This window comes from Micropterus dolomieu, linkage group LG06 (genome assembly GCF_021292245.1).
Source record: "Micropterus dolomieu isolate WLL.071019.BEF.003 ecotype Adirondacks linkage group LG06, ASM2129224v1, whole genome shotgun sequence".
NCBI lineage: Eukaryota > Metazoa > Chordata > Actinopteri > Centrarchiformes > Centrarchidae > Micropterus > Micropterus dolomieu.
The window spans coordinates 6,083,973-6,111,593 of NC_060155.1; the positions used below are offsets into that span (position 1 = coordinate 6,083,973).

Consider the following 27,621-nt stretch of genomic DNA (forward strand, 5'->3'; position numbering starts at 1 on the left):
GTTTTGTTTCACAATCCTCTCCAGGGTGCGGTTATCCCTATTGCTTGTACACTTTTTTCTACCACATCTTTTCCTTCCCTTCGCCTCTCTATTAATGTGCTTGGACACAGAGCTCTGTGAACAGCCAGCCTCTTTAGCAATGACCTTTTGTGTCTTGCCCTCCTTGTGCAAGGTGTCAATGGTCGTCTTTTGGACAGCTGTCAAGTCAGCAGTCTTCCCCATGATTGTGTAGCCTACAGAACTAGACTGAGAGACCATTTAAAGGCCTTTGCAGGTGTTTTGAGTTAATTAGCTGATTAGAGTGTGGCACCAGGTGTCTTCAATATTGAACCTTTTCACAATATTCTAATTTTCTGAGATACTGATTTTGGGGTTCATTAGTTTTCAGTTATAATCATCAAAATTAAAAGAATGAATACTTGAAATATATCAGTCTGTGTGCAATGAATGTATACATTATACAAGTTTCACTTTTTGAATGGAATTAATGAAATAAATAAACTTTTTGATGATATTCTAATATATGATCAGCACCTGTAGTGTTTATCTTTAGGAGACACAGAATGACTCATGGTTTGAGTTTAGCATTACTGTGATTTAATTCCCTATGTCTGATATCACAAAGAAAGTCTTTAAAAATGCAGACTAGAATTTCTGTATATAAACTGTACACAAAAAGCAAGGCACTATACATTCAGAATCATCAAGCTGTTGCTTCTCCTTCTCGTAAAAGTCAAACCTTTAAATTACAACTCTTACATCTCTCCTCTCAGGAGCTCAGTAAGTCAGAGTCACTTAAGCAAGTTTAACACAGTCGAGCAATATGAGTTACCTACGTGGCCTGATAGCACCCAGACACTGTAGACGAAAAAAAAAAAGAGACAACTTTCCTCACAACGACTGACGTGACAGGATTTGTTTTTACATAGATACAAAGTTACAAACGCACCTACACACACACATTTACACAAATAAACATTACACGCACGCGTACAAACATTATATACAGTCGCGCACACATACATACACAACCATAGCATGGCACTCTGAGTGCGCCCTAGTGTGCACATTTTCTTTCGCAAAGTCCATTAGCGGTGTTTTTAGTGTTTGGAGGAGACTCCAAATACACACAAATACCATGTATGAACCAAAGCAATGTGTTTTTTTTACCTTCTCTTAAACCATTTTAATTTTGTTATGTAATGACAAAGTTGAAAGGTAAAACATGACTATAAGCAAGGCGAGTGCATGTCCAGTCTCATCCTTCATGCACGTTTTCTTCATGTTCAGACATTTGTAATTTCTGTCCCAATGACCTCACATGTTACCACCTACAAACAGATTTACGTGACATTTCCGGTGTCTTCATCTCAACTGTCCACTTTTTATCCGCTTCACGCGCCATCTTCGGTGAAAAACTTCCTTAAAACAGTCCTTTGGCCTTCTTTAAGTTCACTTGCTTCCACCCTGGTAAACTTTCGTATTCCTCTCTCTTCATTTCCAAAGCTTTCTGCAATTGGTTAAAAGAAACAGATGCAGTTCATTAATCAGGCAGATAATGAAACAGGAAATTCAACAGGGTCTTTGTTGAATTTCAAATACTGTTTCAAAGGGAAGTATTGGTGTTGTTCCTATCAGTAGTAGTGGAGCCATTGGTCATTGTAGCTACAGACCAAAATGACACAAAAAAATCCAATTTTATGATCTGTAGTCATTTTTCAAATTTATGCTTTAAACCATGTCTGAATGTTTCAAGATGTCAACGGTACATCTACACCAGGAAGTCATATTGTCAGATATGTTGGATCAAAAACTCAAAAAGAAATATTACCCCACAAAGGTACTGAAACATGTTAAATAAAATTAGTGAAACTAATTTCTTGGTTCTTTCCCAGTTAGTTGTTGATGAATAGAGTAGACATTTTCTAATTAAACCGCACCATAAGACGTTTTAGGACAAAAGTAAAGCATTATCTTGTACATTTTGTACTTGCATACATATTTTTGGCATACATGTCTTAATTCACTGTGTCTATAATAATATAGTTGATGTTTGATCAGTACTGGACTATATGACAGCCAACACACTGCCATCATGTTAAAAATGTATCTAGTGCTCTGCGGCTTGTTAATTTGGACCGAATCATCAGCAAACCAATTCAGTGTTAAAAGGGCAGCTCAGCTCCTTCAGTGTTTTCATGCCTCCATTTTGTGCTCCACAGACAGACAGTGAGTCAGACTGCAGTGTAGCTGATGGTGAATCACAAGTGCATTTATTTGAACGAGAGGAAAGAGTCTCATGTGGAAGGTGTGTGTGTGTGTGTGTGTGTGTGTGGGAGAAGAGTAGCAGCAGCAGAGAGTGTGCAGGAGTGTGGTGTAGTCGAAGGTGTTGAGTACAGACACCATTTCAAGAGGAGAAAAGAGCAACAATGGCTGCACAATTTAATGTCTCAGTTATCACAATAGTATAAATTTGACAAAAGTGTTTCAGTACCTAATTCCTTAAAAACCTCAGTTGTTCATATTAAGGACATTTGTTGAAAACTGTTGAATCTAAGGTTATTATTGAGGGTTACATGGAAGCCAATTTCTGCCAGAAAAAAAAGATTAAAATAAGACATTTTCAAAATAAAATGTCTCTTAGTAACTGAAAATTGTGAGATAAGGACAACTTTGGTTTTAATAGGGATGCAACTATTGTTTTCGTTACCAATTAATCGGCCACCTATTTTCCCAATCTATTGCTTTATCGTTATGTCTATAAAAGGTCACACAATAGTGAAAAATCCTTAATTTCCAAGAGCCCAAAGTGAAGTCTTGACCAACCAACACTCAATCCAAAAAGTATTTGACTTAAAATTACAGAGAGCTGAAAGCAGCGAATCATCACGCTAGAGAAGCTGGAACCAAACGATTAATTAATTATTATCAAAATAGATACATTTGCTGATACATTTCCTGTCAACTAACTAATAAATTAGTATAACTTACTAGATAATTTACATTAACATTATATAAATACATACATTTTGACTCCCAAAAGTAAACGCTGCCCTCCTACAGGAGTTTCTTTCTCTTTTTTTCCCTTGCAGTAAGGGATCTATGTTTGGGTTATGTGTCATTTTATATTTGTTCATCTGCTGTGTAAAAAGGCTGGAGTATTAAATCCTCTGTGACTGCAGCTGATAAACCGGACGTGAGTGCTTGATTTGTTTAACCAAATGATCAGGATGATCTTTTCAGATGCAATTGTGCAGCCGAGCGCAAAACTTTCCTCCTCAACCAGCACCACACTTGTGTGAGTGAAAAAGGAGTGACTCAGAGTCTTCAAATCCCCATAAAGAAAAAACAACAACACAGTGCTGACGTGCTCGAGAGAAGAAGACGGTGGCCAAATGCTGATGAATCAAATGAGTGGCTCTTCTTACCTGTTTCCACCTACAACTTGGTCTGTAAAGTGAGAGTTAGATGGAGTTAGGATGGATGATATAAAAGAGGTGTTGTGTTAATCTAGTATATATTTAGAGGAAAAATCCACCTTTGAATAGCCTTACTATTTTATACATAAACTATGATCTATTTCAACAAACAGATGAGTTTATTTTGTGATGAACTGTTTGCTTTATATCAGTCCGCCTGTGTCTCTGATGATGGAGAGTAGCCTCCAGAGCTGGACAGCAGCTCAGTTAGCTATAAAAATACACCCATGAAGTAATAAACTGTCAGGCAGACAGTATTACTAACAGAAATGTGTCACAGTTTTAAATATCCTACAGCAGATTGTTCTTTTTAAAGATAATGACGGGACTCCAACATTTACCCTTGAACCTCAAACCGCACCACATCTCCTTGTTCATCATGCTCTAATTTATCTTGAGTAATAAACAAATGTTCAGTGTAAACCGTTCTGTGTAAGTGTCAGGTGAAGTTTTTAAAGCAAAACATAAATTGGATTTCAACTCAGTTACAGTTACAGTTTGAAAGTTACTTAAAATAATTACCAGATCCTTTCCTGTGGTGAAGTTTATTTGGTAATATTCAATCCACATGTATCTCATATTATAGTTCGCCAATTAAAATAACCAAAATATCACAAAAAGTCTGATCAAGGGAGGGAAACAGGCTCTCTAAAAAGGGATTTTTATTTTTAACCCTGCCCCCCCAACATGATAAACAATAAATACTTTTTAAAGATGTGATTTTGTGCCGCAGTGTTTGTGGGTTTACTGACTTCAAAGTCCTGGTCGGACAGGTAGATCTCCAGGCGGAGCGGGTCGACTCCCTCCGGGAGCGGCCGGGCCTGCAGCTGTGCCAGAGGGAAGGTGTTCTGACAGAGCCGGGCCAACACGTCCTCCACCAGGATGATCTGGTTACACACCTCCGCCTCCTGCAGCCAGAACAGAGGACACTGAATGAACATTTGGACAATTAGTTTATGCGTGTGTGTGTGTGCGAGAGAAGATGTGTGTGGAAATATCTGAAGTGAAGAAAGAGGCCATGCATTTTATTTTGATAAAGTACAGTAGAATAAAATAAACATGACTGACGGCTGCTTACTGATATCATAATTATATGATATAAATGAGAACACTGTAATTCCACCAATGTGTGTGTTGCTGACCCTCTCGGTGATCTCAGCCACGTCCTCTCTGTGTTCCCAGCTGGGAAACATGTTGGTGAAGGTGAGCGGCTCCAGACCGGCATGGATCAGATACGACTTCTGAGGCTTCTTCTCGTTCTTCTCTGGAAGAGAAAATCATCACAATAATTTTGACCTCTAGTTATGAAAATTCCTGGCATGATGAAAATTTGCACCAAAATCCGGTCATCTAAATATTGCCACTTAGGGACGGTGGGGCACCTTTTTATTTTACAATAATAATAATAATTTCATATATTTTTAATAGATCCAGGTAGAGTGTTATTAGGTGATCAAACTGTGAACACTTTACCAGAGTTGAAGTCACAGTAAATAAAAAATACTTTCTTGTGAAAAGTTTCCTCCATCACTTCTTGGCATACTGGTAATTATACCAAGTTTAACATGCAAAGCCAAAAAATTATTTTCTCCCTCTAGCTCCCACACCCAAAAAGTCATGTACAGTATATATTGAAAACCTGTAACTACACACAAGTAGCAACATGGGGAAATAGTGCATTTTTTGGGTGTTCTTTTGTTACTAGGATTTATAATATTCTAATATAATAATAATACATTAGTGCAACTATCACCTGTCATTCACTAAAGCATTATCTTTATTGACCATCGCCCTAACCTTTGCAGTACTGCAGCACGGTCTCCATCGCACACTTTCTGTCTGCGTCCCAGCGGATACGAGCCGAGCCGGTGCTCTCACTGTCCTGAGGCCACCAGCCCTGCCACAGGTAAACCTCATGGAAGTTATCCACCAGGAACAGCGCTGTCGGGGAGAGAAATAATTATATCACTATGGAATATGTGTGAAGTTGTAGGTGTGTAACGTTAAAGCAAAGAACAGTTCTCTCTTCATCGTGGAGTATTCACTGCTATAAGTTTATGTCCAAGCCCTACCAGGTTGTGGTGCGTTGTACAGGTCTTCCTGCAGGAATGGCAGTGAGCTGACCAGGTCTGGAGCTCTGGACGGGTGGGAGAACTCAGTCGCCATAAACTCTCCAGATGTGCTGCTCAGCTGGAACAGCCGTGGGGTGAAGTTGAATTTACCTGGATCTAAAAAAAAAAAATCAGATAACAACATTTAGCAATGATGGATTTGAAACCTTTGTCTTGTCTTGTTAAATTTAAACAAGAAGCTGTTCGTAGTGGTACTTTATCTTAGGGATACTGTTGGCACCAGGATACAGGCTTTTCAAAGGGTCTGACCACCATAACCAATTTTAAGAGCCAAAACATAGTGTCAAGTTCACAATACACGATCCCTCCCGTTTCTGGCAAAAGCTAAATGTACTAGCTGGTGGGGCTGAGGTGAGGCGTTATGTCTAACTGAGAGCCAGAGAGTAGATGTACAAGTGTAAATCATTAAGCAAACAGAAAACATAGGCGCAGACTGTACCTTGTAGCATACAGTCATAGGCCTTCCTGTCTTTCCTCCCCAGTGCCTCCCAGAAGCCCGGAGGCTCCACTCCCTCATCACACTCATGGATGGTCACCTTGCTGCTGCTGTGGAGACCCGCCTCCAGTGGACACCTGACAGAAGCAAGAAGAAAACCGAATTCACTGCATGTGCAAGATTATTTATCATGGCAGCAAAGAACACCCACCATTGACCATTTTATCCGGTGCTGATTCATTGGGTAACATCTTGAAAGGCATCCAAATTTCAGCATAAAAACTCACTGTTCTTTGATCTTGAGTGCGGCCGTGTTTCCCACACTGCGAGTGTGTAGCTGCGTCTTGCAGCCGTGCCAAAGGTAAATGATGGCCTTGTTGACGTTGAGCAGGATCATGGAGGCTCTGGAGCGCAGGCTGCTGCAGTGACACGCCACCTCCAGCAGGTGGCCCTCCACCGGCACCTCGCCCCGCACACAGTACAGACGCCACTCGCCTGGACACAGACGAGCAGATGGAGTGATAAGAAAGGTGTCATTTATGGCTGCGCAAAAAACACTTACATGACATACATAAAACTAACAACCTCTTAGGCATTCAAGCAAACATGATTTGCAGATCCTATTCTGTTTAAGAAAAACTACTGTCCTGGTAAAAATAGTAAATAATCAGTATCATAAAGGCAGCAGTGAACAACTGTGCCTTGCAGACAAAAATGTCAGGGACCTTTTAAATCAGGCATAACAGGAAAATATATACACTCAATATAAAAAAATAAATAGAATACAAAGCAGTTGAAATGTTAAAATGTTTACTCTGAGTGTTCTCCTCCTCCTCCTCCCTCTTGCCAGCGTGGACGATCATCCTTCCGTTGAAGCACTGCAGGAAACATGGAGGCTCCTTTTCTTGCTGCACCTGAACCTGTAACACACAGACACGGGAAACCAGTTATGAAAGATTCTGCTAATGCAAACCAAACACTACTTTAATGACCAGAGGTGGACAAAGTACACAGATCCTGTACTTGAGTAAAAGTACAGATACCCTTGCTAAATATTACTCCACTAAAAGTAGTGTTCAATTTAAATTTCTACTCGAGTCAAAGTATCAAAAGTAAAAAGTACTCTTAGTATGATTATGTTTGTCAGGGGCTGCTGACATGACAAAATGAATTTCAATTTACTTTCAAATTTATTAAACAATGGCATTCATTATAAACAGGTTGCTCTTTCAATAATAATTCAAGTTGCTCAATTATGTGTGTGTTATCAGTGGTGGATGAAGTATTCAGATCTTTTACTTAAGTAAAAGTACTAATACCACACTGTAAAATTACTCTGTTGCAAGCAAAATGTTACTAAAGTAAAAGAATGTAGCCTTAGCCTTGTGTAAATGTACTTAAAGTATTAAAAGTAAAAGTACACACTGCAGAAATGTAATTTGTCAGGGTGCGACTATTTTCATTATGGATTAATCTGCTGATTATTTTCTCCATTATTTGATTCTCGAAGATCTGAAAGCCCAAAGTGACACCTTCACAAAGCTTGCTTTGTCTAAAAAACAGTACAAAGCTCAAAATTATTACAAATAAATTAAAGTAATTAAAAGGAAAAGCAGCAAATCTTCACATCTGTGAAGGTGGAACCATGGAAAATGTCTCCAACGATGGAAATTGTTGCCAGTTCATTTCAATGTCAATATAATAAACGTTTCAGCATAGTTTAATTTATCTGCATATGTCTTCATGTTTTCTGTATAAAAATCTTAATTTGTAAAGTAATTACTACCTAAAGCTGTCAGATAAATGTAGTGAAGTAAAAAGTACAATATTTCCCTCTGAGAAGTAGTGGAGTAGAAGCAGGAGTAGAAGAAAGTGGATGTACTTCTGTCCACCACTGCTACGTACACCATATACAGCAGTATGCCCAAAGACTATCAGGAACCTGCAGCAACCGACATTAGGAAACATCAGAATATCATTCATTAACTTATAATGCTACAAATTCTGCATTGATGTAAAAAGATAAGTTTTTTTTCCCCACACTCTGTAATATGAGGGTTATTGTGTTATAGAGGGGGTCTGGTGGTTTTCTACATCTTCTTCTCAGTGTATAGTTTCTCCCCTTCCAGATCTCAACACTTCTGTCCAATCCTGTTCTTACATTAGTTGAGCAAATGAAAAGAAACACAAGAAAAGATTCTGAAAAATGTCTGTTTTGGCAAACTGACCACATCACAGTAGATAATGCTAATATTGCATGGCTGCTGGGCGTAAACGTTCCTGTAATTTAAAGGTATGATGAAAATAGTTGTTTTTACACTAGAAACCAATTAATGGCTACATTCGACTTTGTGTTAGATTTATGTTTTGATGACGTGGCTGGTGAGAAGCCTTGTCTGCTGTACCTGTGCCCCTCTTTCCTCATCCAGCTCCACAGTCATCAGCGCTGATGTTCCTTTCTCGCTGACGGTGGAGTGTCGACCCTGCCAGAAGAAGTAGCAGCATTTCTCCTTCCCCGGCCCGCTACTCCTCGCCTCAGGGTTCTGCCTACGACCAACTGGGACACACATACACAAAACAAAATGAACAAAGTATTCTCCCTGTGCAAAATATGAAAAACTATGAAATCTTAATGAAATCTTAAACTTAAGGCTTGTAAAAATGCCCAGCTGTAGTTACTGATATACCAGGGTCAAATACTGCTTGCATGTACTTTTACAGTGTGTGGGGTGATACGCAGTTGTGATTTGCAACAATAAATTTCATTACATTTATATACAAAAGAATATTTTAATATATTCATCTCACACGTTGAATTAGTGCAGGCGTCTTTAAAATGTAATGCTTTTGAATTAATGTTCAATGCTGACATTTCTTCCTGTTTGATAGAGGTTATCTGCTAGTAAACACAGGTGTTTATAAGTGAGTGTAAACACCAGAGTCCACAGTGACTAACCTGAGGTGCTGACCATGTACTTCCACTTGACCACGTAGGCGTCTCCCTCATGGAACTGGCCGATGCTCTGGCGTGGCAGACGGCTGTAGTCGAACTCCAGGATGTGCCAGACGTCCACTGACACTGTGCTGATCTCCTGAATCCTCATGTGGTCCTCGGTCTCCACCGGGCCGTAGCCACGGCCGACATTTACCCCGTCCAAGATGGTGGAAATGGTCGACTGGAGCAAGGGCAGCATCATGGTGGCGTCGTAAGGCCGGCATTCTCGCCCCGGGGCCTCCTGAGAGAGAAAAGGGGCAAAAATTTCAAGAAGTGATAACGACAACTTTCATCCTGATCTAACAGGCAAAATATTATTTTACAATGCACTCAAATACAAATGTGCTCATTCTTCTCTATGATACTTTGTACAGCTTCCACTCAATGTGCTCTCTCATTCTTGTTTTGGTTCCAGTGTGTAACTAAAGGTTCATGGCAACATTAACTGAGACTGAGTTTGAGCCATAGTCCAACAGATAAACAGCTGGGAATACGTATGAAGACTCTTTGACATGTGTGACCTGTGTTGCAATTATACTCATCAAACAAGTGTGGGTCTCGTACCTTCTGCTCTGGTATGAGCTCGCCGCCCTCCTTTGAGGTTGGCGTCTTTGGCGTCTCGGTCCAGTCCATGAACTTCTCCTTGAACAAGATTGTCTCATTGTGCTCTGTCAGCCTGCCGAATATCGCCCAATCAGGACGGCCCTGGCCCTTCCTGTCAATGAACGCAGACACAGACACAAAGAGAAGGAGAAAAGATTAAACATTGCGCTATGCTACATCAAAGACACCATGCTCATTACAGTCTAGTGAATGTGAATATGCATGTGTAATTATAAATGAGTGTATTTTATGTGCGCTATTGTTTTTCAGATACATCGCTGTGGAGAAACCATAGTGACAATAGTGGCAATTATATAGGGCAAGCTAAGGGAAGGTAAAGAGGTCTTTTGCTCATTTATTTATTTATTTTTTTGGACAATTTCTCCATTCTTGACTTCTTCAGAAGACAATCTGAGCATTAAGACTTGTTTGTATGGCTAAGGTTAAGTTTCATGTTGGGGGGGGATGTTTTATAGTAAGGAATGTCCTGACCTTCAGAAACTGACTGCAAGAGAATAACAATTATTATTATTACTTATGGCAAGTGATATGTGTGTGTTTCCCACCTGGGTATGAGTGTATTGCAGCCTCCTGGGTCCAGCGGGTTGATGTCACAGCAGGTGTAGTCAAACATCCCGTTCCAAAGGTGTTTGGCGAGCTGGAAGGCCACTTTCCTCTGGGCCAGAGTCACCTCTTTACCGTGCCACACATACACCTCACTGCCAAAGTCAAACACCAACACCTGCAGCATGCAGGGCACAACAACAGAAACAATGGGAAAGCAGAGGTGAGTCATCTTTTGTCTGTCCAAATTAACACTACACACCAGGGTTGGGTATCGTTTAAAAGTTTATGATACCAGTACCAAAACCAGTACCCTTAAAGTGATACCGATACCAATAGAGTACTTCATTCGATACCTTGCATAAAATGCCACCTGTTGAAGCCATAGTAGTTGATTGGTAGTCTATTATTATTTTTATTGTTGTTATGGACATGTATGTTGTTATCCATTTTATTTTTTCTTGTTTCAAATAACTGCTACATAAAAGTATTGGAAAACTGTGTCAGATTTGATTTTCTTAATTAGTTCATCATCACGGGTAGTAGGCTATAATACGGGGAAAGTTTTTTATATTAGAATGAAAGAGGAGTGAAATAGTTTAGTGACCAAATAAGTTGTGGCAAATGAATTTAAGGTATTTTTTTGATACGCCTCGATCAATAAACTGAATTGAAAGATCTCCGCGAATGTTTTTACCTTTAGCGGTGACAAACCTCCAAAAACGACAGTCACAAGTATAAAATGATAAGGAGTCTGTTTAAACAAGTCACTTCACTACACTAAAGACGCAAACAGAGGAAAAGACAGGCTGCATGTCCAGCTGATCAAACCAACTCCACCTGAATTGATGTGATGGAACATAGCGATCGATCAGTGACAAGTGATGTGAATAGCAAATAAAAACATTCAGAGAAGTGTTAAATGATACCAGAAGCCGGAAAGCCAAGCTTGTGGTGATAAACTTGCAAAAGGCGTGCTCCTCTCTGTCTTTCTGTGTGTTGTTTGTGTGTTTGGCTGCAAGCAAAACCATACAAATAGCAACTTTTTGCCGCGATGTCCTGAACCCATGTCCTGAACCCATATCTTCAGCAGCAGTGCACAGATGGATGTAGGAGGTGCTTGCCATGGCACCTGCTGTTGCTAGGCAACAAATTAAAACCAGCTTGAAGCAAAGAGCTCCTCTTAATATGTGTATTATAAATATTGATATTCAGAGCTTGGTGCCTCAGCAGAAAAGGCCACTGTCAGATACTCTTGCACTTAATTATATTACAGCATGATGAAAGTTGCATAGTGTTGATGCTGCAGTACTTTCTGGTGTAATGAGGCTACTGGCAACAGAAAAACTGCATCCAGGGTCAGTCAAAGGACAGCTGAAATCAAAGCTGAACAGTGCAACTTAAAAGACATCACTCTTACAGTATAAACGCTTTCCATTCAATTATAAAAACAAGACAGCAAAGGATGTTGAGAAGCTTTTGTGGTACCACGAAAAGTCCCACTGACCTCCGTGGACGCCAGCAGAGAGGTGCGAGGGACCTTCCCCCACTCGTCATCGTCAGGAACCAGTTTGTCATCCAGCAGTCTGAAGATACAGTTGGTTTCCACAATGGCATTCTCAAACTGCTCATCCTGCTCTGGTGGACCCGCCGCTATGACACAATTATACAGAGATATAATGTGCCATATATCAGAGTAACTGTCTGCATGCATCAAAGATCACCCAGAGAAAACAACAGTGGTAACAGGGTATCTGTCCACTAATTGTAACACAATCCAACAACCTAAACTTTCTTGTCAAATCTGAGTGTTAGGGGTTCATGTCTTACGTTGGTAAGCAGTATGTCCTCCTAAGATTGTCCAGAACTGCTGGGTATCTGGACCCTGTGGGTTGACCCCTTCCTCGATGGTCTGCACCTGGTTCGCTCTGCAGCCCATGTCCTTCTTCGTCTGGATGAAGGTGGCCAAATCTATTGCCTACGGGCAAGAAACAAAGATCTGTTTTTTGGCCTTTAAAAGTGTCTCATGCTCTCATGTTGACTTTGATGTTTAAACAACGAGGACATATGACTTTTCTTGAATGATCCAGGAATTGTGAAGTGACCTCTACAACATCCTGCTTCACATTTATGGACAACATCTGAGAAAATGTACAACTTAACTGCTGAGTCAGAAACTGGATACAAAGCAAGCTTACTGTGAAGAATCTTGTTGTTTTGTGCATAAAATAATAATGAAATGAGTAAACAGCACTAAACGAGGAGGCGGAGCAGAAAAACAAATGTTTATTGGAAAGTGTCTAGACAGACATCCTTCGGGGAAATAGCCTGAAAGCATGTGTTTGATGAGCAGCGCAGATGGGTATATGTGCCAGTGTGTGTGTGTGTGTGTGTGTGCGCGCAGGAAATGGAAAGAGGCGGAATCACCAATGACTCATCATTGTTCAAACTCCAATATTACAACAGCCTTGATGCTGCACATCCAAAACTCTTAAGACATCATCTGTAATAACACATGTACAGCGCTCACCTTAGCCTTCTCGATGACATTTGAGAACTCTCCTATCCAGACGACGCAGTGCTCTGGAGTGACCAACAGGAAACAGTCGCCGCTGTTCAGTGATGACGCTCTCGGCTCCACTAATCTGGTCTGAACGTGACGACGACCTGGAGGTAATGCAGTCAACTTTATTAATTTGCTGTGTTATACCTCTCAGTGAGCAAATCAGTTCTTATCCGATTATAAACTTCGTATGTCAAAAAAGTTAATTTAGGGTAGCTAAGCATTTGGGAAATACGCTAATTTGCTTTCTGGTAGAGATGAGAAGATTCACTCTAAATGTAAGGCTACAGCCGGCAGCCAGTTATCTTAGCATAACAGAGGGGAAAAGCTAGCCTTGCTCTGTGTGAAGGTAACAAAATCTGCCTACCAGCACCTCTAGTTCACTAATTAACATGTTACATCTTTTTTGTTTTAAAAAAACAACAATTTGCTTTTTTATGGGTGGTTATGTGCCAAACTATTTCTTGGCTAGGAGCAGTGATTTCCGGGCATCTGCCCAGCAACTGTTCCTAGTCAATGTTTCATAATCCTAGTTTATTCTATTCCTACTTTTCTTTCCCTAAAAACACTAAATTAATATAATCATATACAGACTTTCAGTGGACACTTCTGTTTGGCATAAGCCCCGGCTGTAATTAAAGCTTAATATCCACTACCAGTCTAAATACTGCAGAAGATGGTAAAACCAAACACACAATAGAGCTCAGCACAGTCTCAAAGGGTTTTTACCTTTGATCTGCATCAGCATGGGGTTCTTGTACGGCACAGCGCTGTTGTTTGACATCTGATCAGAGATATTGACACTGCGCAGACTCACACTGCTGAAGTTTTCTTTACTGGCCAGACCTGCCAGAGCAGCCTCAGAATACTCCGAGGTTTTATTCACTGGAATGGGAAAGAGTACACATTTATAAAAGTATAGACCTACAGGGGGTTGAAAAATAAATTCTTCATTCAAGTTTAAAGACACTAAATCCCTACTGTAAACACTGCTAGAAGTGGGTCACATGAGCCGGCATTAGTACTGTTTAATAGTATAAACAAAGAGGTGGAGATGGATGTAGTTTTGTAGGCTGTAAACAATTATAATGTTGCCAATTTTCCACTGGGATTTTGGACTACATAAACACAAATACATGAACACATGCTGACTTCCTTACACTCCTTCTTCTCGGCCTTCATTCTCTTGCTCTCCAGCTGCGCCACATTCAGCCTCTGCTCGGTGTACTCGTGTCTGATGTCTTCTCTGGCTGCGAGCATCTTCAGAGGGTTTCTGGACGACTGGACGTTCCTGGATGGACGCACAGACCGCTTATGCTGCACCATGGCCGACGTCAACCTGGAAAAGGAGAAAACCATACAGGCATCCATGCAGGTGGTGTATGACATGTATGTGTTCTGTGCAGCCCTCCACTACAGCCGTCATTAGAAGCTTTATAATTTTCTTACTTGGGACCCTGAGAACCAAAGATGGTGTCAAAATCCTCACTGATCTCGATCCTGGTGGGCATGCGTGGAAATTCAGAAACGCGTCTGTAGAACTTTGAGAAGATTTCATCATCCAGCTTCATCACTTCCTTCACTGCCTTCTCGGTCACTGTTATGGTGGTTTCCTGCAGACCTGCCACTGATCAACAAAGAAAAACAGAACAGAAACTAGATTAGCCTCTAATTTAATATATAACATTGATACACAACTTGCAATTTGCAGAAATATGACACAAAACATTGCTTAAAATATCACCTAATGAGCTTAAAGGCAGTGAGGAAGTACAAACCTTTGCTATTCAGACGTCCCAAGAAGCTCTCCAACTTGTCTAGTTTCTTATCCGATTCCATGTTTGGTCTGGCCTCAATTTCTATAAATGAAATAATTCACTAATGATGACCATAAATGCTCTTTAACCAACTAAACATGTACATATTTAGGTTTTTCATTTTGATTGTTCAATTACTGCATTTGTCATATGTTTTTTCTTGTGTGTTGTTGATGAAATTGACTTTGTATGTATGTATTGGGCAGTGCATATTTAATGAAATAATTTTAAAAGTGCAAGTTCACAACAACAAATTCATTCCATTCAGGTTTAAACCACACTGGTTGATAAAATCCTGCGACTGGGAATTCCTCAGCTGATGTGATGACACAGGACTTGCAAATCTGTCTCACCCTCTTGTGGTTTGTTGACAGCAGGCGTGCTGCTCTTGAGTTTGGTGGAGACCGGTGACAGGATGGGACTGATAACTGAGGAGGAGGCTGCCAGTCCTGCGGACAGAAATTCACACCAGATAGGGCAAAATATATGTAACTGTGGCAAGATAACATGCTGCCTGTACAGGTATATTTCAATCTTTATTGTTACTTACTTTTAATTATATATATTTAAACGCACAGTGGAGATTTAGTCATGTTGTATTCAAACTCGAAACATAATAACTTTACCACCTATTTTTATTAAATTCTGAAATATTATTAATAAATATATGAAAATATTATCCATTTGTAAAAATAGATCAAATCACAGCATGTTTAAATGTTGTGCTTATATTCAGCTCTCAGATTAGGTGTCTCTTTTGAAATTGCCCTATGCAACTTCACACGTTAGCAGCACTTGATGCAGAAGAAAGAATCTGAATTTTGACAAAGATCCGAAAATCATTTAACGTGACCTAAAGCTACTTCTGAAACATCCACACACGCAGAAGTTGTTTGATAGGAGACAGAAGACACTTTTGTATTCCACACTTAAGTTTCTACTACCACTTGTGCACAAAAAGTTTTCCTTAAATGATCATACTGGGCTTCAAAATCTAACACTGGGAAACACACCTAACTTGCAGATAATGAAAGTACATTGGGGACAATGTCTGTCTGTTTAAGGTGTATTTTTGCAAACAAATCATCCCCATTGCTATTTCTAAATAGAGAACACCTCAGTGAAGATGGGTGGATAATAGTAGGTTTGTGCACTGACCTTTCTTGACCATACGTGCAGCCACGGTGTACTGGGTGGAGTCATTGGCTGCTCCTTTGCCCTTTGTCTTCCAGGCATCCTCGCGGATCGAGATCATCTGTTTTCTCTCCTCAATGGTCATCTTGGCCTCGATATCCTCTCCCACCTTCTGCACCGGAAATCAGACGTAAAATGATGAAAGATTATTGAGTTAAAGCGCCAGGTCTTGCATGCAAAGCAATAAATTAAAAGGCGTTTTCAGTCATGTTGGAGTTATATTCTTTTCAGAGCTGCATTAAAACTTAAAATGTGATCATGGAGCCAAACCAAAACTCTTCCAGACACCACAGGATCAACCAAGATTGAGAAAACTAAATCACATCTCAAATGGCTTCACTACAACTTAATGTGACTCTACACTTCCCTTAGGAGCAATTATCATGTAGCCACAGTGTCAAACCAAGCAGATATAAAAAGATTTGATGCACTCAAGCATACTAGGTGCATGTCCTTTCTAGCCTGTATAATCTACTTTATTCCACTGCAGAAGTGATGGCTTTACATCGAGCTGTACTCATGCAGTCAGAATCAAATAAATCTCAACAGCAACCAGTAGCTGCAAACGAAGCAGAAAAGATAAGACTCCAGTACATGCAGCGCATTCGAGCGTGCCGAGTGCACGTTCTTACCTGACTGTGATGGTCAATATACTGACACTTTTGACCAAGGGAGATAGGAGGAGAAAAGGTGGAAGAGAAAACAGGTTCCTGAGGATGTAGAGGAGGATGGAAAAGTGAAAGAAAGTAAAGGAGGAAATGGAAGGGAAAATGACGAGCATGCAGATGAAGGAAGATCAACGTGGGATGTAAAGAAGAGAAGCCAAGAAACTGGGAATGCCACATGACAACTACGAAGGCTACTTACTATTCTTCAGGCCTAAAAGTTATGTAAGCAATGATTTCTGTACAAAATGAACAAAACTTTATCATAAATTTAAACATTGGGAACATACATGCACAATGTTTATGAGTGTGTTATCTTTAAGAAATTACAAAATCATTTCAAAAGTACAACAAATTGCTTGTGATTTAAAAGACTATGAATCCCTAAATACAAAATGTACATAAAATCATTAAAGGCCATTGAATACAACATTAATGTTTCCTGTTAGTAACAAAGCAGCAAACTGCAAGAGCTTGTTAAAGGCACAGAAAGTCCCATATTAAATTTCCAGTGCAGTGAAAACACAGCTTAAATCTTAAAGGTGTATCAAGTAAGTACTTTTCACACACTGAATCACTGAGCCTTAGTATAATACAGCACTGAGTGAATTAATTTTAAACTTGAAGACATCCTGTTCTCAAGCAACAACATTTGTATTCTTATGAATTCAATCTTTTATGAAACTGTATTTTTTTCAGCAACTGTAAAAGTATATAGCCCATCACATATAATAAAATATATGGCCATAAAGGTTTATTTTGACACTGAAGGTTAATCTCAGTCATCCAGGTGTTACAACGTCTGGAGAAAGTAGAATCTATATTATTGAACAACAGTTTTAATTGAAGTAACTGATTTACTATTCCTCAGACAAGTTCACTTTAAAGTCAACTGATGAATTCGCCTTTAAGACAGAATCAGCATTAAGAAAGCTTAGAAAAGTTTCAGCATCAGCAACTTTCCAACTACCCTCCCTCCATTTCCATAGAATCACAGACTGCAAGTGAAGAGCACCCAAAGACCCACAGATTCAGGAGAAGCAATCACCCTCACACAAAGTCCACACAAAGCTGTGATTGGACAACAGAGGTCCTACATGAAGCTGATTGGCCGCCAACAGATCTTACCCACAGCTGTTCAGACACAGACACAGCGGAGTACTCTTGAACGACCACCCCTTCCTCCTGAGGGGTTAAACACAGGGGAAATACTGGGTCAGAGGGGATGGGGGGTGTTGGCTATTGTTGCTTTAATGGGTTTAGGGCTGAGACCGCCTGGAAGATTACCATCCAGGGTTTAAATAGGCAGTTTCGCCCAACAGAATACTAATGCGAAGTAGATGAGCTGCAGGAAAAAGTGTAAATCCTAAAATTAGAGGTTCTTTGAGCTTCTAAATTTAATTCCAGTTCCTGTTTAAACCAATAAATACATATCAGAGATTCTTAAACCATTTCCTTTTGTCAAATAAGCTTTTAAAGTCATTACTGAAACTTCGCCTGGAGCTTACCCAAATCTGATCTTAAAAAAAGGAGAATGAATTCCCAAAACCCCATGCCAGGCTGCTAATTCTACTAGCAGACTGTCCCATATGCTTCCTGGTTTACAGCCTATGGGGGCTGCAAGCTGCACTGTTCTGGACCACTTGGTCCAAACAACAGATGGACTAAAGGGGGAAATGGAAGGACCACTTAGCTAAAAGAGAGGGGACAAGAGCTGGCATGGTAACCATGAAGGATGGTGGGGGGGTGAAATGTGGCACTTATGTTTACTCTGGCTACTTTGGTAAAGCTGCTAAACCATTATACCCAGATGTGTAACAATTTTGGTAAATGTATGCATTTAAAAAAAAAATCTAGCACTCTAGCACTCAGTGAAATTTTTAATTAATTTCAACATTCCTTTTAATTATGGTAAAATAGAACCCGCTGTATTGCAGAGATTTCAGGGATCTCTAGTAAATACAGATTTACAGTGGAATCCTTTAGAGCAAACAACACAAATGAGCAGCTTTAAAATACAGTAAAATCATAAGTAAATAAAAGTTGTAATGTGAAAATTTTACCAGCCATATTCAAATTGTCTCATTTAAGTGATAACATAATAACACGTAGAGCACCCTGTATGATCCTGTGTACTTGTTGAGACAGGTGTTACTGCTGCGGACACTGTGCACACCTGAGCTCATAGTTATTCCCAGGTTGGTGGGCTGCTTTGTTATCAGTGATGCAAATGTCTCCAATCCAAAACTAAAAGTTACATCAGAGGTTGGGACAAGCACACATTTGTTTTGCTGATTGTGCTGTTTGCTATAATGGACATTGCTGTGAATGAAATAATCCAGAAAAAGGGAAGTACTGAGATGATATGAATTAAAGACCAGTTTAGAGGATATTAGGGGTGACAGATTATATTGATTAAGCTAAACAAAGTCTACATTGTAACACAAATTTTCCATATAGGCTACAGATGTTATGTTGATGTTATGTGTGTGACAGTGTAACCTTCTGGTTAATGTGGGTGTGAAAATGATTTATGATGATGATGAATTTCTATTATAGGCTGGTGTGCAAATCAGACTGACCTTCTTCTCACAGGTCTGCTCTGTCTCCCATAGCTGAGCCTGCTGATCGGTGGACGCCACCTGAACCGCTTCCTGTTTCTTGTTGATCCTGTTCCTCCAGTCCTCCTCACCACTCTTCTTCAGAAGTGCCACTCTGACATAAAACAAAAACTAAATTTCAATAAGAGCATTAGGTACGAGAGGTAACCTGACATAATGAAAAACAGGCTGATAACCAAACTGATTTATACAATTTGTTCTCGATTACACATCAACACATCACAAACTCGTGTTGCGCAGCCAATCATTGCTCAAACACACATTCTGTTTCAAAGATTCACAAGATACAAAATACTGTATGTTGGGCTGAGTTTGGGAGCATGTAGCACTGGGTCACTCAGTGAAAACATCATATTGTATACACATATGTATATAATACATCTATTGCGCATTTACAGATTCTCACAAAAGTAAGTACAGTACACCGCTAACAAACAATAGCAATCTTCTTATAGCCTAGGCCCTCTTTATGACGAGCAACCATTCTTTTTTTCAGATCCTCAGAGTGCCATGAGGTGCCATGTTGAACTTCCAGTGACCAGTATGAGGGAGTGTGAGAGCGATAACACCAAATTGAACACACTTGCTCCCCATTCACACCTGAGACCTTGTAACACTAATGAGTCACATGACAACGGGGAAGAAAAATGGCTAATTTGGACATTTTCACTTAGGGGTGGACTCACTTTTGTTGCCAGCGGTTTAGACATTAATGGCTGCGTGATGTGTTATTTTGAGGGGACAGCAAATTCACACTGTTATTCAAGCTGTACACTCACTACTTTACAGTGTAGCAAAGTGTCATTTCTTCAGTGTTGTCACATGAAAAGATGTAATCAAATATTTACAAAAATGTTAGGGTTGTACTCACTTTTGTGAGATACTGTATATACACATCTATTTATTGTATATATTTTTGCTATCTTATTTTATTTTATTTTTACTACATTCGCTTGTGCTGCTGCGTTAAATTGAATCTCATCCTTGACATTTCTGTAGTTGTGTATTATTTATTGAAATGCCATCTGTCTCATAATGTCTAATAAACTAAGCTAAGCTAAAACAAAAGATGTTTTTCCAACCTTAAAGCAACTTCAGGTGAAAAAAGTGGGATAACCGGATTTTCAGAGGTTTAAATTCTGCACTACAATACTGTTTTCGATTACAGGATGATGTTCATCATCATCATGATGTTGATGATGATGATGATTTCCATAAACGACAAAAGAAATCCTTCAAGGATGAAAAACGAGGTCAGAGATTTCTGCTGTGCAGACAGAAAACGTGACTTAAAAAGGGTGTATAAAGCAATGGAGGGTGGGGGTAACAGAAAGTATGTCATCATCTCTGCAGCTTGAATGTTGACAGGGCAGAAATGAGGGCATTAGGAGGAATCTGCTAAATCTCCGAGGATTTGTCCCGTCTACACAGCTCTCTGCTGGCTGGGAGGAGAAACACAGTGTTGCTAAAAATGAATCTCTCACCTCCATTAATGTAGTAGGGTGGAACAAACCTGTATGCTGCAAGGACATGCTTACAGTGACTTCTCCCTGATTCTGTCAAACACTGTAAATTTATGAGGCACTGGCTTTTGACCTGGCTAGCAAAAAATCGCTATCAGTGTCTGATCTGTGCTGACATCTCGGAATGTGTAAATGGATTCAAAGTGTGCCTTGTGTCTGCAGCTTTGTTTTTCTTAACAGGCTATTATTGGAGACCTGGTTTCCATTTGACAATTTAAAGCCGAGTGAGAGCCTCTGTGATAGCAATAGGTGTGTGTATCAAATGACACCCGACGAGAATAACTGGTTGGTTTGTCTGTGCTACAATGTCTCTCATACCTTGCACGACTGCTGAACATCTGTGCAAAATTGTGGCTCTTTATTTGCTCTTAGATGTTTGACGGGTTCCAAAATTAGACATTTATCAATGAGGTTGTTTTTACATCAAAGCTTTTCATACATTTTTTTAGCACCTCAAACCATTTTTATATTGACAATGTTTTGCGGAACGTCAAACGTTAACGTGTGTTCTCCACACCTCATTAGTATGCCCAGTGTCTTTCTCTCTATTTATCCTCCCAACAAACACACACTGCACAAGCCAGAGCACTGATACAAGTTAAAAAAACAACTGAGGGAGAGACAAAGAGAGCATAGAGGAGAGAATGGATGAGCATAAAAACTGAAACTGAAACTATAACCTGTTCTGTATTTAATTCAAAAGTCAGTTAGTACAACAAAAAAATACAGACGGACCTCTAGAGTAGTGTCCTCACACAGATGGTTACCTTGCATAGAAATTACACTAACACATTCCAGAGCTGCTTTACACTGTCCAAATGTGGTCACCCAGTGAGATATAATAACACCAAACAGCAGACTTATCAGAAAACTACACCCGTTTAAAATTATTAATTATTTTGGAAATAATATTGAATTGGTATTATAGTTACCAAGTCAGTTGGCCTCACAAACTTAACTAGTAATGTGTCTTTAACATCTATCACTCTCAAACCTTCACTCACCTCTCCCTGATGGACATCTGTTTGCTGGACATGCCGTCAGACAGTAGCTCCCCAGACTCTGTGGGCGACAGCAGATCTCCAGAACTGACACTGTGCCTGCTGAAGTCCTCGCTGTTGTCCAGGGGCAGGGACTGGGACTTGACCAGCGCCTGGGGGAAGGACTGGGGTTTGGGTGGTGTCTGTGGAGGCACCTGGGGTTTGGGGTGAGGCTCGGGGGCTGTCTGCGGGTAAGGCTTAGGGAGAGGCTGAACGAATCCCTGAGGTTTGGTCTGGGTTTGTGGGGACTTGGTGAAAGGTTTGGGGTACGTTGGCGGCGGCTGGGTGGGCTGGGAGTACGGCTGGACCTGGATGTCGGATTGAGGTTTAAGTTGGGTTGGAGGAGGCTGTTGTGTGAAGGGTTTAGGAAGAGTTTGAGGAGGCTGGATGTTGGTTTGCTGCTGCTGGCTGCTTGAAACGTGAGACACTGTCCTGGAGGAAACTTTAGCTATCAGTGGCCTCAGTGGCGCTGGATGATCCGGCAAGTCTGAAAGAAAAGTATACAGTATATAATCATGCAGGTACAATGTCTGAGATTAAATCATTTGTAAAATTACCTTTACTTGGCAAAATTATTAGAACTTTTTTCTCCTTTAGAGGCATGATGTATTAAAATTAATATTTTATTCAGTAAAGCACATTACATTTTTTTTTCACCATGTATTGCAAAAGCAAAATCTGAAACTGACTGAGGTGTACATAATTAATTATTAATGCTGGCTCTTGTTCAGTTGATGTCCTACCAGGCAAATACTGTTTTCTGTTCATTTCACTGAGGTTTAATGGCTCTGCACATGCACACAGGTGTTGCCAGTGATTTTGACTGATTCAAACTCTTTTCATTTAGAGGTTTGGTGCTATTGGACGCAAAATTGAGAGTTTGCTTCGGACAATCTTAAAGGTATAAGTTATCCCAACCTAAAAGGTACAACCAAACTAAAATGAGAGTCAAAGGATGCCAATCAAGAACAGTTTGTATACACCTTAGGACCTTTACAATTTACTTGCAGCAGGTTGAAACTCAACACATCACAGGAAAGAATTTGCCACCTTTAGTTTGTTAGTTAGCTCATACACGGTTGCCTCAAAATTCAACATTTATTTCTATTATTTCTATTATATTACTTGATAACAAGAGTGGAGAGATGACAGGAAATGATAGATGGATAAGAATTGGGGATGTCGTGGTATATAGTCAGTGTCTTAACCCCTAATCTACAGGGGAGTCCCCATAAAGTTAAGAGTTGGATGCAGCAGAAGTGACAACATGTTATTGTTTGATTACCATAAACGGAGACTCATTTCTCAAAAACCACTACATCTCAATGGCTTAAAATGTGTCTTTTGTTAAGGTCAGGGTAAGAGTTGGTGTTAAGCATGTAGTGGTAAGTTCTCAGGGAATTAGTGAAAGTCCTTCAAACCTCATGATTGTATAGTATAATAGACTATACTTTAGTAAAGATCTACCCATGCAGAACTAAATGAGAGTACAGCCTGCAGACAAGGCTTCCATTGTGTCCTCCCTGTCCTCTACCTGCTTCATGTAAGTGCTGGCCAATTGTTCTGCACTCTCTCACTGAGTGCTTTCATCTTTCTGTGTGCTGTTTGTGTGCATGCATGGGAGAAGACCACCCCTGGACACATTCTGTATTAGCACCTAAAAACAGGTCAGGCCCATTACACTGCAGCATGTGCACGGCTAAGCCACAGGCATAATATGCTGCGCGGGGACCACAGCCCTATGATAGGCCATGACAGCGAGCACACACAGTTAGCTCTAAAAAATCTTTGATGTCTTTTAGCTGACAAACAGCATGTCAGGAAAGGGCTTCCTCTTTCTGGACAAAGAGAGCCACGAGGCAAATGCATGGAAAAATATGCTAATTAGATGCAGCCTCAGACGTCTGCCTCTCCTTCACACACTCCCTCGCTCTCTGTTTCAGCCAAATCAAATACCCCCAGCTGGGACAAGTGTGTGTGCAGGCGGCAGAAAGAAATTGTGCGTGGGAGTACACTGCATAAGACAATGAGGATAATGAGAACAGCTCCTTCCCTAGACATTGCTTCCTCCCTTTTTTGTCACTCCCTTTCTCTCTTTTCTTTATGTCCATTCTGTTTTCATTTCTCTTCCCACGTATTTCCTTTTACCCTCAGCTATTCGCATATCTTTATTAGTCTTTCCCCCACTCCTCTCCATCGCTTTCCTGTGTAAGTCAAGGGAGAAGCCTCCTACCTGAAATACCAGCCTGGCTCCGGCCGCTGCTCCTCTCCTGCTCCTGTGTGGAGGAACTGTGAGCTGCCTCTCTCAGGTAGCCTCCTCGTCCTCTTCCTCCTCCCTCTGCTCCCTCCCTACTCTCCTGGGAGTCTCTGTCTGTGGCTCTCCAGCTTGGCAGAGGCTCTGACTCGCCCTTCCACAAAGAGGGCTCGGCAGAGTGCTGAGGCTGGGGATGCTGCTGCCGCTGCCTGCCGTCCCGGTCCCTGTCGGGGGAGTGCAGCTTTCCCTTACTGCTGCTGTCTTCGCTCTCTTCTCTGGCTCCTCCCTGCTGTCTCCCCCTAACCTCCTTCTCCTGACGCTCTCTCCAGCCCTCCTCCACCGCCTCCCCCTGCTGCCTGTGACCAGCAGATCCGGCGGGAGCAAGAGGAGCCCCCACTCTCTCGCGGCTCTCAGGGAGGAGAGGGGAGGAGTTGCGCTCAGGCTCAGGGTGGCCTGGGTCCCCGCTCTGGGTCATGGAGAAATACCTCAACGCCCTCTCCTGGTGGCTGCTTGTGGTGCTGGAAGCCTGTTGTTGGGCAGGGATGTAGGGGATGGCGGTGGACTTCCCTGGACGGAGACCGACATCATCGCCGCTGCCGCCTGGCGCGATGGTTACCGCTGTGACTGAGGCTTGGGAGGTGACTGCTGCCACAGAGCGGACCAGGGAGGCAGTCAGGGGCTCCAGTTTGATCTCACCGGCATTTTTCAGCTGCAGGAACAGCATCAATCATGTCAGAAAGTCGGGATGGATAGAATGACAAGGAGAGCTGAAGGGATTGATACGGAGAAGGGATGGATTAAATGTGCAACTTTGTCATTCACAAAATGGCAGCAGGAAGCACAGACCAACACAACTGAATAAATGAGACAAAAGATTTCCCCTCATTTACAGCAGTTCATTCTGACAGTTGTAAAACATCTAAGCTCTGTCATTCATAAATAATTATAACACAATGGCATTCATCCAGCCTGGGGCAGGTTAACGTTTTCATTTTATTTCAGGTCATATTTGCTTGTAAAGCGACATATCATTTGATTTATATAATGCATGGGACTGTCACTGGTGTCCATGTGGTGTCTGTCTGCAGTATTTCCCAATTGATGTGGCAAGTGTGACTCTATGGGTCATGCTTACTCCTGTTAACATGCTACTGTCGATTTACCCCTGAGCAAGGAACAGTACCTAACTATAAACTAGAGCTGGATGATAGTCACAAAATCAGATGATAAATACCACTGTACTGATCATGTGACATTAAAAATGACTTAAACAGTGATGTGACTCCAAGACAAAGATAGAACTCTAATATATTTAATGTCAAGCAGGAGGAGTCATTTATTGTTCATTTAACTCAACTGGAAATGGAAAATAAATTCAGGAAACGATATTACTTACCTTTAATACAGCATTAAAGGCCAGAACAGAACATTAAATTTGTATCACTATTGGCATCAATATTAGTGTTTTGTATATTGAAATGTGACTCATCTCTACTTCCAACAGCTCTGGCAGAGAGGGTTAGACTCTACACCAGACTAATGTCAATTGATTTCGGTTGCAAGGCCTTGTATTGAACCTCACACATTTCTGCACACAGTATTATTATTCCCTGGACAAGCATTCGTTTTATGCTAGTTTATTCGGTTTGGGAGGACACGTGAATAAACTAGCATGCACCATTTGCTGTCAAATAATCCCATGCTTGTTATGCAATGAACAAGCATGTCACAGAAGCTGCTACCATCCAAAAATGAAGAGCCATGGAGAATAAACAAGGCGCCCTAAACTTTCAAATCAATTCCTCACGACAAAGCAAGATCATTTCAAACTTTAAAAAAAAAACACACTGGATTGCATTTATGGACATTATTAAACTCAGCCCGGCTACTGTTTAGCACGACAAGACAACACTGGTCACTAGCGGGACCAAGCAAATCAATCAAAGCAACCAACAAGAAGCTCTGCACAAGCAGCAGGGGTCTTACATGTTCTCCTTGATTGGCCTCTAAGTCACCGTTACACACCGCAGAGGTTACCGGCGGCTGAGCTTCCTGTGTGGACACCAGTGATTGACTATGACTCACTGTTGAGAATTGGTAGGAGGTGAAGTCAACCTTTTACGAAGCATCTGACACTGTGTTTCTTGGGACAGCGTGTTTGTGTTTCAGTGCATATAGATTAGCTGAGGAATAACAATTCTTAACTTATTTTTGCACTGTACTTCACCCAGTGTTTAAACATGTTTCTCGGGAATCGTGGCATATGGGATGCAAATTTCCCAACTTCTGCACAGGCTACAGTATTTCCGTGTAAGGTGGTGACGCATCGGTTGATGTTTTGGCAATGCAGATGGGAAAGCATCCCATCAACAACATCATAATCAGCCACAAAATGAGATCAAATATATTCCTTAAAGCAGGATGATTCTTTATGATTAAACAAACACTATATTGTGCCGTTGTGCATATCCACTGACAAAATGGTTACCTTATATACAGTATTTCTGAGGTTCCATGTGAATTGTTGGTCATTTGTGACATCTAGAGGCATTTGTAGTAAAAAGCAAAAAGCAGAATAAACCCTGTGACCTCTGTTCATTTTGTCGTATCTGAGTCATTCAGCTGCACAGAGATCCATGCCATTTATCCATCACGCACCAATGGAAACTGGAGCACTGCACTGTAAGTGACCCTGAAATTAATGGTCTTTTGCTTTAGGTCTTTTTACTCTAAGACGGTCATACATTAAAATAATCCTAAAGATTCAGAATAGTTAATTTCACTTCATATATAATGCACAATAGTTCTACTGGGCTGCTTTGGCACTTTAGACTATTCTTGGTATAGTTTTGTGTTAATTATTTAGCAAACATTTCACACTGGTCTCCGCACCTCTAACATTTGGCCTGCTAATAAATGTTTTTGTGACCTTTTTCCCTCCTTAAAACTTCATCATATACTGAAACTGAAATCTACTGACCTAATATGTTTGAGAAGCTGCACTCCCTTATCATTATTGACTGTTGTTAGTGTCTTTTATTTTACAAAACCTTTCTTCAACATTTCTTGGTCACATTTTGAAAAAAAAAAAACATTGCATGAGGTAAAACCTTTTTTTACCTGCTCCACCTCTCCCTGGGTAATGGGTTGAGTCTGAAACCGGGCGTTGGCCCTGCGCTGGCGGCTGTCTCCTCTGGCCCCCTCCGCTGTCTTGCCCGTAGCCTGAGCGAGGCGGTTGAAGAGGGCCATCTTCTCGGTCAAGCTGAGGGTGGACATGTCAGGCTCGTTGGAGAGAGCCTCCAGGTCATCTCCCTCCACCCCAGCACTGGGAGCTTGAGCTGGTTTCTGGTGCTCCTGGGTCTCCGTCTCCTGATCCTGGACTCCTGAGCCTGGCTGGGAGGAGGCATGGATGCTGGGTAGTGAGAGGGAGATCACAGTGGATGAGGAATGGGTGAAAGCTCATCTTGTCGACTGGGAAGTGCTTATGCCTTAAACAAACATGATTATAAATGTCTGAAGATACTGTTATTTTTATTGGTGATAAAAGATCTTGTCCAACCACTAAAAACACACATCATCATCACCATCCCTGCATCCACAAGGCAGAAATTTGATAATTTAGAATATGGGGTTTCTAAATTGTAATAGAGGATAACATTACTTTTATATATCCTATGATCTGGATGACTAGAAAATATTTGAGTATTTTATCAAAAGCTTGATACTATCAGTTTT

The 27,621-nt window shown here is 40.8% G+C and overlaps 1 protein-coding gene across 4 annotated transcripts in view; it reads right to left on the reverse strand.

Moving 5' to 3' along the window:
* Positions 1-574: 574 nt before the first annotated feature.
* Positions 575-27,621, reverse strand: part of LOC123972294 (supervillin-like) — a 50,375-nt gene continuing 23,328 nt past the window's right edge. For all 4 annotated transcript variants that reach the window (XM_046051682.1, XM_046051681.1, XM_046051680.1 and 1 more), the window contains 27 exons: positions 27,007-27,298; positions 23,866-24,595; positions 21,597-22,119; positions 19,031-19,163; positions 17,577-17,633; positions 15,748-15,895; positions 14,943-15,038; positions 14,551-14,631; positions 14,222-14,399; positions 13,933-14,111; positions 13,502-13,657; positions 12,740-12,876; positions 12,040-12,187; positions 11,717-11,862; positions 10,212-10,387; positions 9,607-9,757; positions 9,004-9,283; positions 8,453-8,604; positions 6,862-6,967; positions 6,335-6,542; positions 6,051-6,184; positions 5,552-5,707; positions 5,277-5,420; positions 4,622-4,743; positions 4,232-4,387; positions 3,429-3,450; positions 575-1,510 (listed from right to left, as the gene is read on the reverse strand). In XM_046051682.1, the coding sequence (XP_045907638.1) occupies positions 3,439-3,450; positions 4,232-4,387; positions 4,622-4,743; positions 5,277-5,420; positions 5,552-5,707; positions 6,051-6,184; positions 6,335-6,542; positions 6,862-6,967; positions 8,453-8,604; positions 9,004-9,283; positions 9,607-9,757; positions 10,212-10,387; positions 11,717-11,862; positions 12,040-12,187; positions 12,740-12,876; positions 13,502-13,657; positions 13,933-14,111; positions 14,222-14,399; positions 14,551-14,631; positions 14,943-15,038; positions 15,748-15,895; positions 17,577-17,633; positions 19,031-19,163; positions 21,597-22,119; positions 23,866-24,595; positions 27,007-27,298 (4,801 nt within the window). In that variant the 3' untranslated portion in view covers positions 575-1,510; positions 3,429-3,438. The remainder of the gene's footprint in view (positions 1,511-3,428; positions 3,451-4,231; positions 4,388-4,621; positions 4,744-5,276; positions 5,421-5,551; positions 5,708-6,050; positions 6,185-6,334; positions 6,543-6,861; positions 6,968-8,452; positions 8,605-9,003; positions 9,284-9,606; positions 9,758-10,211; positions 10,388-11,716; positions 11,863-12,039; positions 12,188-12,739; positions 12,877-13,501; positions 13,658-13,932; positions 14,112-14,221; positions 14,400-14,550; positions 14,632-14,942; positions 15,039-15,747; positions 15,896-17,576; positions 17,634-19,030; positions 19,164-21,596; positions 22,120-23,865; positions 24,596-27,006; positions 27,299-27,621) is intronic.